The 12,536-nt window shown below is 36.0% G+C and overlaps 1 protein-coding gene across 1 annotated transcript in view; it reads left to right on the top strand.

Moving 5' to 3' along the window:
* The window catches only part of LOC150076809 (uncharacterized), a 45,234-nt gene extending 36,830 nt beyond the window's left edge, over positions 1 to 8,404 (top strand). Inside the window, exons 4-6 of the mRNA XM_090385685.1 lie at positions 657 to 802; positions 2,458 to 2,620; positions 8,243 to 8,404. Coding sequence (XP_090241811.1) covers positions 657 to 802; positions 2,458 to 2,620; positions 8,243 to 8,404 — 471 coding nt within the window. The remainder of the gene's footprint in view (positions 1 to 656; positions 803 to 2,457; positions 2,621 to 8,242) is intronic.
* Positions 8,405 to 12,536: the final 4,132 nt, after the last annotated feature.

Below are 12,536 nucleotides of genomic sequence, written 5' to 3'. Positions count from 1 at the left end.
CTTAATAGGTTTCCCCTTTTAAGGTCTACAACTACTGCATCCCCACAGAAATCTGACTTTTTTTTTTAAATTGAGAGTAGTTGAATTAATATAAAACATACAGTATTTGTTACAATTTTTACTCATGCACTGGGGGAGGATGAATCAGCCCAATAACCCACTACTGGATCTTCTAGTGGTGTAGTAAGGGGCACAGTAGTTAAGGGTTTCAACAGTGGAAGGTCATATATTGTAGTTAATAATATATACCTGTCTCAAGCATAGAAATTCTTCATCTCAGCTCTGCTATAGGCCAAGATGAAAACACAGAAGCAAATTACTGAGATAAAAACTATGGAAGCCATTTAATGCAGTGTGGCATTGTCATTGGACAATGAAATGGATAAAACTTGGTACCCATGTACAGTCAAAGAGTGACACATGATCAGAATGCTCTACTTAAAACTATGCATATTTTTATATGCATATAAAAATGAGGTGCATTTACATCAGGTTCTTCAACTGTGTTGGAAATTTTGTTAAATTTACAAATAATGACCATGCAAACTCAACTGTATCTTAACTTTTGTCCATCAGTGTAGTTTTATAGTTCTTCATAATTTATATTATTATAGATATTCATGCAAATTATATGATTACTCTTTATTCTTTGTTAGAGCTATATGAAACATCTCCCAAAAATGTTACTTGAATCACCACTGTATCCCGAGTGGAGAGATATAGCAATAAATTTACCAAAGTACAATGAACCTACTGTAGTGAGAATTGACAAGACAAACAGAGGCACTGAAAAAGTAAAAATGTAAGTTAAAATTATTATTATTATTGTGAGAAAAATGCACACATAAAAATATTGTAAACAAAATTAGAAAATAATATATTGAAGAAATTCTTTTGTTCTTTCTCTCAAAATATGCTTAGATATTGCAGGTTTCAAAGATATTTATTCTTTAAGTGATAAAAGAAATTAAGGAAAGAAAATAATAAAGGAAATACTTATTTTATAAGAGTAATAATTACTTTCTGTTTACCAGTAATACCTATGTACCCATTACCTGAGGAAAATAACAAGTGAGCGAAGGAAAAAATTTCAAAAAAAAAATAGGAGGAATAAATTAATACAATATACTGTATTCATTTTGTAGTTAGCCACATAATTTATTAGTAATAGTAAATGATTCAAGAAAGCAAGCTTATATAGTATCAGCCTAAAAAAAAAAATAAATAATAATAAAGAGCCAACGGTTCCCATTTCACTTGTCCAGTACTCTCTAACAGTTTTAGTTCTTCCTTGAATTTATTCAAACTACACACCTCTATGACACCAGATGAGAGTTTGTTCCAACAATCAAGCATCCTCTAGCTGAAGGCAAATTTATGCACATCTGACCTGCAACCTTCCTTCATCAATTTAAATTTATGTCCCCCATGTGTGTACTCTGAGCAAGAGGAAGAATTATATCAGCACTGAGCTAACTCAATCCATTCAAGGTCTTAAACTCCTCAGTTGGATTTCTATGCAGGTGCCTTGTCTCCAGATGCTTCAATTTACAAAATTGAAGCCTTTCCTGGTAAGAGCACCTTTTTTGCTCCCCTCACCAATCTTGTTTGCTCGCTCTTCTGTGCACCCATTCCAAAGGATCCACATCTTTCCTACAATGTGACCTCCAGAACTGTTTACTAGTATCCTTTTTCTCAGTAACTCAGTGTGACTAAAATCTATGCATTTTCCTTTCCCCAGTATCAATTGCAGATGTGGTAAGAACAGAGTCCATTTTTAATTAATTTTTTGCTTGCCCATCAGATTAAATTGCAGCATAATCTAAACATTTCATTTTTAATCTGTTATGACAGATTCACTTAATGTATAGAAATTCACAATCACCTACTAATTACTCCAACAAGTGAGCATGCTACTACTAATTTATCTTCTTTCTTTTTTTTCCCCACAATTTCTTTGCATTGAATTTCGGTGAATAAAAATCTTTTGTAATTCGTACATCTAAAGATTTAAATTTCCATTCCACTGTTAGTCCAGAGTTCAGGAACATTAGTGTGACTTACTGTTTTAGTCCCTAGCAGATATGGCAAAGCCCCCAACAAAGTGGCAAGTTCATTAGTAAGTCTCTTTTGCATGAGATTTTGCCCAGGATTAAATTATTATATTTTTACCTTTAGAGAGAGATCTTGTATTTTCTTTATATGCATATGAATACTGTATCCCTTGCAAAAAAAATAATTATCCCTTACACCCCTTATCACTTCAAGAACCAGTGCTGACCTTAATACATAAATTTCAGGCCTAGAAATTTAAATTAGGCTTTGTTCATGAATTATTATTATGTCTTAGGTAGTATCAACTTTTTTATTAGTATTTTAAGACAGATCTTTTCACCTCTGCACATATCAGAAAATAACTTATATCAAAGCCTAATTTTTTTTTTTTTATTAAAACAGATTGATCATGACTTTACCACTGCAAAGCAGGATTTTTCTTCAGTGCCTACTACTGACATTTCATGCTATCACCAAAAGAAGTGGAAATACAACAATAGCTGCTCTTCGTCTAGCTGAATATTTTGTGACTGTACTTATCCTAAGAAAGCCTAAAACATTTCAGGTAAGATTATCAAATTGGGTTCTCACAGGACAAATAAACAGTAGGATTCATTTTCTCAACACAGTCATGGGTGAATATATACAGATACAAGTCTTCCAGAGAATATAATGGGTTCAGTATTTCTCACTTGTATGGAGGGGCCTGGGTTCAAATCTTGTTGGAGATTGTTGAAATTCCAGGTCTTTTTACAATCAAGGCTGTGGCTGATCTCAGGCTGGGGGGGGGGGGTCATCTTTAGTTATTCCAGGTTTTTCAATTCACACAATGTGCAAATAAGCCCATGAACACATACTTCTATAGACAAAATACGCAATAAACAGATCCCAAATATCATAGCAACTGGTGCAATACAATATGAATAGTTGATGCTCCAAAAAAATCCTCCAAACAACAGTAACAGATACATATCATTTTAATGTTTATGAATCTGGCTGTACATGCTTGTGAAAAACCCATGATAATTTTGAAATCACGTTCATTTGTTTAGGACTATTACCGTGGCTTTTGGCTAATAAAATTATTTAAAAAGTAGCTAAAATTACTGCAACGAATTCTTAGTTTGACTTACTCACTAATGCCCTCCCCTGATTTTTTTTTGCTGCATATGGTGTACACTAGTGGCCAAAAGTGTGGAAATTTTTGAAAAATTGAATTTTTCTACATTTCATTCTTGACTTTAAAGCAAACACGGCTGACAGTGCCACGGTCCAAAGAGCATGTTAATTGGACTTCTGAACAATGGCAGGTCTGTGCTGTGGAGTGATGAGACAAATTTCAATATTTGGCAGTGATGGAATCAGATATATCAGAAGAAGGCAATCAGACGATTTGATGTCAGAGTGCAACAGTGAAACACTGACAGAGTATTATGATATTGGCATGTATGTCATATGCTGGAGTTGGCAGAATTGAAGTTGTTGTTGTTATTTGGTTTTTAGGAGCATTAGCAACTAAGGCCATATTGCTCCGGGGGTATGCGGTGGTCATTTCCTGACCTTTCCACATCCTCCGTATTTGGTGGTGACGGGCTCGAACCCTGGTCTAATCAAGAAGTGTGTGCTACGCACTGCTGCTCCTTCCCACCTGGCTACGGAGGCACCTCAAAATTGAAGTGCTGCAGGGTACAATCAATGCAAGAAAGTACATTGAATGCATCCTTGAGAGAAAGTTGCTGCAGTCTGCTGACAATCTTTTCCTGATCCAACTAACTTCATTTTATAGCAAGACGAAGCACCATGTCACACAGCAAAGAGTGGTATGATAAACATAATATTCAAGTAATGGAATGTCTTGGAAATAGTCTAGACTTGAATATGATTGAAAATTTGTGATCCAGGTTAGAACGGCTTGTGAGTGCTTCTCAACCAAGCAATAAACTAGAACTAACAGAATGTATTATTCAGTCCTGATTCCATGTAATCACAAAAGAACTAAAGAAATTGGTAGACTCTATGCCTCGAAGATGCCAACCAGAAGAGTAAAGGATATCCAACTGACTGCGATGCTACTGCAAGGATTACATTTTCATATTGTTTATTGTATTCAGTACAGAAGAAAATGAATTTTGAAGTAGCATATGCCTTCATGTGTTTTTTTTCTTGAAAAATTTCCTTTTGCTTGTCATAAAAACATTTAAAAGTATCCACACTTGTGGCCACTAGTGTAAATTCTCAATTAATGCTAACTGACTAATATTTGATCTATACATTTCAAAGGATTCAAAAGAAGCTTATGGGGGTGGGAGAATTAGTTACAAAGCTCTCCACCAGAAGGACAATGACAAATATAAACCTATTCAATGTATTATATTTTTACATCTTTGCATTTGGAAAAAATAACCTCGTGTCATTTTAAGATAAAAGATTTCCTGTTGCTGACGATTAAGACATCAGGGGGTCTTAGCAAAATGGTCAAATTAGAGGACACACGAAGCCTAGGCATTAGAAGCAAAAGCACATTATTCCCGGTGTAGGCAAGGGATATCAGCCATGATTAATTAAATGACTGACATCTGCAATAGTGCTTGGACTGTGGCATTATGCTTGGTTTTGTGAGAGAACTGCACATCATAACCCAAAAAAATTTGTCATTCACATTAATTCTTTGCTGGTGATCCGAAAATTTAACTGACATTTTCACAGAACTTTCGAGCACAAATAGAAGTAGAGAATGCATAGCCATGCAATATTTTATGGCATGTCCAAGTATCACTTCCTGTAATAACATGTCCACAGTTATTAGATATGGGACAAAAAAAAAAAAAAAAAAAATCGCATGTAATCCACAATCCTGCTTCATTTGCATAAAGTGACTGTATGATGTGGTTTAACAGCTGGATCACAGATCTGCAAACAGGACCTGAAACAGTGGTGGAATGAGTGGTACAAGGGCTTCCAGGGCTAAATTGTGCCTCCTGAAACAGTGTGGATGTCTTTAGACAACTACACTGTTTATGTATTATGGTACTCCTCCCTATCATGAATCTACAGGCAATGCATAAAACAAAATGATTAGTTTCAAGCATGTTAGCCTGGTGATAACTTTGAAAAATAAAAAAAATATAACAACTATTATTATAAGACTTTTTATGTTTTATGTTTAAGTTATTAACATTCCACATAATGTCTTTTATTCAATATTTTAGGAAAATAAGTCTTATTTTATTAGATCATTGGCACTCTGTGTTCTAGAACACAGAACTGATCATAGTTTTAAAGATATACATGGCTAATTTTAAAAGTAGAATGAGTAGAAACATTTGAATTAAAAAAAAAACCTGTTGATCGCTGTTGTTAATGATTGGCCTGAATGTCTGTTATACTTTCACACATACTAATTTCAGCTGAGCAGTGAGGGTGTATGACATGACAGGCCATCACATTAGTTGTACCACCAAATGGCAGTATGCTTCAATATCCGCATGACTTATTAGTGCACTGGTGTTCTTCATGTAATGTATTTTTGAGATTTTAAATGCATAATCTTTAAAAAAGTTGTTTTCTGTATTTATTAATGAAATTTGTGAGGGTATATCAAGCTTAATGTCTAAGTTTGCAGATGATACAAAAGGTTGGCAGGCTGATTAATGACAGTAATGAAGGTATGCTTCTTGTTGCTGCAATAAGATCTAGAAAAATTAGACAGATGGGCTGAGAAATGGCAACTGAAGATTAACATTGACAATTGCAAGCTACTGCATATGGGTAGCAGTAATCCTGAGTAATGTATCAACTGCATGGTACTACACTCAGGGTAGTGGAAAATGAAAAGGACTTGGGGGTAATTGTGCAGTTTGATATGAAGTTCTCTGTTGTTGTTATTTGGTTTTTAGGAGCATTAGCAACTAAGGCCATATTGCTCCAGGGATATGCGGTGGTCATTCCCTGACCTTTCCGCATCCTCCGTATTTGGTGGTGACTGGCTCGAACCCCGGTCTAATCAAGAAGCATGTGCTTCGCACTGCTGCTCCTTCCCACCTGGCTACGGAGGCGCCGAAGTTCTCTGAGCAGTGCAGACAAGCTGTAAGGACATCTCATGGGGTTTTTCATTGATATACAGGAATTTTGTTAGAAGGGATAAGGTGATTATCCCATTGTATAAGGCAATGGTCAGGCTACTGTAGCAAGAAGCAGAAAAATTAGGCAGATGGGCTGAGAAATGGCAACTGAAGTTTCTAACATTGACAAAATCAAGGTACTGTGTTTATGGGTAGCAGTAATCCCAGATTAATGTAACAGTGGTGTGGTACCACACTCAAACTAGTAATCCAACATGAACTTCTCTGAGACAAGCTTCTAGGATGCTCACAGGATTCTATCAGTGATATATATGCAGGAAATTGTCCAGCAAGACAAGGTGGTGATTGTCCCATTGTATAAGGCAATGGTTAGGCTGTACCTCAAATTCTGAATACACATCTGGAAACTTTATTTTAGAAAGAATGTGGATTTTTTTGAAATGGTGCAGAGAAGAGCAACAAGATTAGCCAGTGACACAAATGGGTACTCTTATCCTGAATGTCTTTGTAAATTGCACAACTTGGAACCTGAAGAGACCTGATTGAAGTGTTTATTGCTTTAAATGGATTGAGTGAACTAATTGTTGATGGCATCCTTACTCTTTCTTGGACAACAGACATGAAGGGACACAAACTTAAATTGAAGGATGAATGCAGGACAGATGTGTGAAAACTTGCTTCGGCCAGACAGTGATTGATCATTTGAACAAACTTCCACCTGGTGTTGTGGAATGATGGATGAATGGGAAATTGAAATAATTTAAGGAAGGATTAGAGATTAAATTATTAGAGGGGATGGATAGACAAAGTGGGTAGGTTTTTTTTTTTTTTTTGGCTTATGCTGCATATGCTTGCTTCCTTGTAACATTTGTCACTACTAATACTAAGGTTGCTAAAAGATGCCAGTAAGAACAGATGTCAGAAAGATGCCTTGAGTTTTCATTAAATGACAGATCACATTTATTTGGTGATGCTGTTTATATTAAAACAATATTAGAAATTTGAAATCAATTAAATTTCTGAGTAGGGTGCCTTATTTATACCAGGTTCACAAATTGCATATCCCTAACTAAAACTCTCACTTGTGTCTTGAAGTATTAAATTAAGCAATGACAGGCATTTTATAAAAAAAAATCTATATTCTGCTATGATTTCATATACAGTTTTCTTTGTTTTGCATACACTTGTCATTTAATTAAACTTGAGATAACTTTTTCAAAAGCAACTATAGTTAAACTCAAAACATATTACTGGAATAACTGTAAGACGGAAACCTAATGGTGTTGTCTCTGTTGTGGATATAAGTTTAAGCATTAAGGTCAGTCTCGTTCAGGCGCCTCCGTAGCCAGGTGGGCAGGAGCGGCAGTGCATAGCACACGCTTCTTGATCAGACCGGGGTTCGAGCCCATGACCACCAAATACGGAGGATGCGGAAAGGTCAGGAAATGATCACCACATATCCCCGGAGCAATATGGCCTTAGTTGCTAATGCTCCTAAAAACCAAATAACAACAGCAGTATCGTTCATTAACGGAACCAGAATGTCCCCAAACAGAAATTAAGTGCAGAGATGTGTACAGTTCTGAAAAAGTTTGTAAAAAAAAAAAAAAAAAAAATGAAAGTGAATTAACAAATATGAGCTTTTATTTATTTTATTCTTTTGATTTTATTCTAAATAGTTCAGTCTCACCTCCATAAAATTTCTCATTTTCCCAAAAAAAATCATAAAAATGATTTTTATGATTTTTTTTGGTTTTTATGATTTTATTCTAAATAGTTCAGTCTCACCTCCATAAAATTCAAAAAGAGGGTTGTATACACCACAGTTTACGGTAAAAATGGTTAGTTAGGTGATAGTATTATGATTTGACTACTGTTTATGCATTGTGTATTGATGCAATGTGATGCGGTGCAGTGTCCAGCTTCAATATAACTTGGATCAACAACTAGTATCAGACTTTTGGTCATTCCAATATTCTTTTTAAATAATGCGTATTGATAATAATGTTACAGAATTATATGGTATTCTGTATTTTTAGGCTATTTAAGTGAACCTTTTGACTAGCTCGTTTTTTAATTTCATTATTAATATTTCTCCAATATAGGCCCAGACAGAGATGGAAACGTTGATCAGATTTCTTATTAATCAAGCAACGTCTATATTTACAGAATCAAACCTTATAATTTGGTCATCAATACCTATGTATAATGTTGATATAATTGACTCATGTGCTGAAATAAATGAGAGCTTAACCATTCAAGAATAATAGTTTAATATTTGGCAATTCATAAAATAATGAATATAAAATAAAATTCTTTTGATTCTCATCATGAGCTTTTTCTTTACAAATTCCTTCCTGTCCAGCCAAAGCAATTCAATTATAATATTAATATCTACTTTACTGAAATTTTAAAAATAACAATAACACACAGCATTAATCTTATACATATTAAAGCCATTCTTGAATATACGTTGCCCATAGTGTTACTCCTCAGATTTTGCAGCTATAAAGACATACATCATTTGAAAGTTCTTGATGAGGAATTCAGTTTGGTATAAACTTTAAATAAATATATGAAATTACATAACTGAATAATTGTTTTTGTTCCTAACTTGTTGTATGGCAGTAGATTTTAAAAGGAGTGTATTATAAGCAGCTTAGCAAAATGTAATATACTTTGGTGTGGTGGGTAAATAAAATTTTCACACTGCCATTATATCTTGGTAAACATGGTCCAGTCCAACTATGAATGTTTCTGATCTTTGATTGTTTTGACAAACAAAATGAAGAAATTGATTGTTATCTGTAAGAAAGGCTTCAGTTCTGCAAATTAGTGTCTGGAGACTAGGCACATGCAGGGTGATCTGATTGAGGTTATAAGGCATTGAATAGTTTGAGCAAGCTCAATGCTGATGGAATTTTTCCCCTTGCTCAGATTACGCACTTGAGGGGGCATAAATTCAAATTGAGGAAGGGCAGTTGCAGGATGGATGTGTGGAAGTTTGCCTTTAGCCAGCGAGTGGTTAATTGCTGGAACAAACTTTCATCTGTCATTATGGAAGTTGATAGCTTGAATAGATTAAAGGAAAAATTGGGTAAACTTTTGGAGTGAATGGATAGATGAAATGGGAAGGTTTTTTTTTTTTTGGCTAATACTGTATAAGCTTACTTTCTTTCATCATATGCTACTACTAATGCTAAATGCCTCTCTATATTCCTTTGTTATCAAGATAATTTATTAAATAAAAAATTTAAATCCTATACACTTCTATTGGAACATGCAGTAGACTAGAAAACGAGGTATAGGAAATTTCAGGCCTGCTCTGGGAGAGGCGTTCACATGGAACAAGCAAATACACTCTGTGATAGGGTTGCCAAGAGTAAAAACAGGTGCATGTATAAGTACTGGTTAAGCATGAAATGTGGACATTGTAGGAATATCAGAGACATGGTGCCACTGAGACAAGGGATGCAGAATTTGAATATGGGGAGTACAATGTGTACAGAAGTGTACAGGACAAGAAGGAAGAGGAGTTATGCCCTTCGTTAAAAGCATATAAAATGTAAAGCAGCGCATCCAGTTGACATGAATGGACAATGAAATGTTGAGTCAATTTGGTGTGATATAAGCACTGGAAAAACAAAAATGAGAGTAGGAGTGTATTATAGGCCTAATAACTGTGATGAGTATAATGGACAACTCTACAGGCAAATAGAGTGGACTAGTAAATCAGAATGTCATATAATGGTGGAATGCACTGCTCTTCTTGGACTAATGATATTAGTGGAGTCCTACAGGATTCAGTGCTAGTCCACTGTTGTTTTCAATATTTATTAATCATATTGATGAAGGCATATCAGACTACATTAATGTCCAAGTTTACAGATGATACAAAGGTTGGCAGGGTGGTTAATGACAGTAGTGATGATATGCTACAGGAAAAAGATCTAGAAAAATTAGATAAGTGGGCTGAGAAGTGGCAGTTGAAGTTTAGTTATCTGGTTTTTAGGAGCATTAGCAACTAAGGCCATATTGCTCCAGGGATATGTGGTGGGCATGGATTCAAAATCCGGTCTAATCAAGAAGCGTGTGCTACGCACTGCTGCTCCTGTCCACCTGGCTATGGAGGCGTGAAGTTTAGTACTGCATATGGGTAACAGTAATTGAAGAATAACATATCAACCATGTGGTACTACATTCATAAATTCAAGGGTAGGGAGGTTGGCAGGGTGGTTAATGACAGTAGTGATGATATGCTACAGGAAAAAGATCTAGAAAAATTAGATAAGTGGGCTGAGAAGTGGCAGTTGAAGTTTAGTTATCTGGTTTTTAGGAGCATTAGCAACTAAGGCCATATTGCTCCAGGGATATGTGGTGGGCATGGATTCAAAATCCGGTCTAATCAAGAAGCGTGTGCTACGCACTGCTGCTCCTGTCCACCTGGCTATGGAGGCGTGAAGTTTAGTACTGCATATGGGTAACAGTAATTGAAGAATAACATATCAACCATGTGGTACTACATTCATAAATTCAAGGGTAGGGAGGTTGGCAGGGTGGTTAATGACAGTAGTGATGATATGCTACAGGAAAAAGATCTAGAAAAATTAGATAAGCGGGCTGAGAAGTGGCAGTTGAAGTTTAGTTATCTGGTTTTTAGGAGCATTAGCAACTAAGGCCATATTGCTCCAGGGATATGTGGTGGGCATGGATTCAAAATCCGGTCTAATCAAGAAGCGTGTGCTACGCACTGCTGCTCCTGTCCACCTGGCTATGGAGGCGTGAAGTTTAGTACTGCATATGGGTAACAGTAATTGAAGAATAACATATCAACCATGTGGTACTACATTCATAAATTCAAGGGTAGGGTAGTGGAAAATGAAAGGAGTTGAGGATAATTGTGAAGTCAGATATGAAATTCTCTGAACAGTGCAGACAGGCTGCCAGGAGAGCTCATGGGGTTTTTCAATGATATACAAGAATTTTGCCAACAGAGATAAAGAGGTGATTATCCCATTGTATAAGGCAATAGTTAGACCATATCTTGAGAACTGCATACAAGTCTGGAGGGCTCATTTTAGGAAGGCTGTAGAGCTGCTGGAATGGGTGCAAAGAAGGGTAATGAGATTGTTGAAGGGAACAAAAGGGTAGGCTTACCAAGAAAGGCTTCAGTTCTGCAATTCACAGCCTCTGGGGACTAGGCACTTGCAAAGTGATCTGATTGAGGTGTTTAAAGCTTTGAATGGATTGAGCAAGTTCAAAGGTAATATCGGGCATTCTTCCTCTTTGCTCTCTTGCATATATGCACACACACACACACACACGGGGGCCATAAATTTAAATTGAGAGAAGATTGTTGCAGGATGTGTGGAAATTTACCTTGCAGCAGATAATTGACTGTTGGAAGAAACTTCCATCAGGCGTTGTTGAGGTGGGTAATTTAAATAAATTCAAGGAAGAACTGGACAAATTGTTAGAGGGGTATGGGCAGGTGATGTGGGAAGTTTTTTGTTTTTTTTTTTTGTGGCAGGTGGGGGGGGGGGCTATTGATATAAGAACTTTCTTTCTTGCTTCATTTACTATTACGAATACCAGTTTAGAGTAAATTAAATGAAACAAAAACAGATATTCTGGGCTATTCCTCTAGTTCTTCCTCAGTGCATAAAAACTAAGTTACTAATTAATTAAAAGTTAAAACAAAAATTTCTGAAGCATAGGTGATAAATACTTACCAGAGCTTGGTGTGCTCTCTGGAGACTTGATAACAAAGAAATGATTAGTTAAGCCTCAAGTCATGCACTTTTGACCATGTAGCAAATTTCTGATTGGCTATGGATTGATTTGAATGTTAAGTTGAATTGTAACTACTGTTGGTTGCTTCTTTTGTGTATGTGTCATCTGCCATGGAACTGAAGTGTGGCTGTGAAATTGTTCTTTGATTGTTTGGAGCTTTCCAGAATTATAATGGGAACTACGATGTCCTGTGATTGGTTATGAGAGATCATCTGCTACAAACATGAATGTGGAAAGTTGTGGCTATGATTGAGGCTGTCCTTTTATTGTATCTGTTATTGGCAGCGAAATGGCTCTCTGTACTTGAGAACCAAGTGCATTATGACCTGGCAGTATTTTTGCTGACCATCTAAGGCTGGTGATTGATGTGAGAAGGATGCCTCTGTGCCTTCTGCTGGGCACAGAACATCCCTCCACTGCACTATGGTATTAAAAAGGTTTACTCACACAGCTGAAAGTTTCAAAGTGATATCAATGCCGATGTTTGGGCCATCTGAACCTTTTTATAAGGTATAGTACTTGACAACGGGAGACAAGAATCAGTCTCATTGTTTTTTTACTTTAGAAAGTGTGCATTTATTGTTGCTTTATTGTATTTTAACTGTT

The sequence above is a fragment of the Mastigoproctus giganteus genome, chromosome 12 (genome assembly GCF_048544385.1).
Source record: "Mastigoproctus giganteus isolate SK-2022 chromosome 12, ASM4854438v1, whole genome shotgun sequence".
Classification (NCBI taxonomy): Eukaryota; Metazoa; Arthropoda; class Arachnida; order Uropygi; family Thelyphonidae; genus Mastigoproctus; species Mastigoproctus giganteus.
The sequence above is the reverse complement of the archived record's forward strand: the minus strand, read 5'-3'. Positions and strand labels throughout refer to the sequence as shown.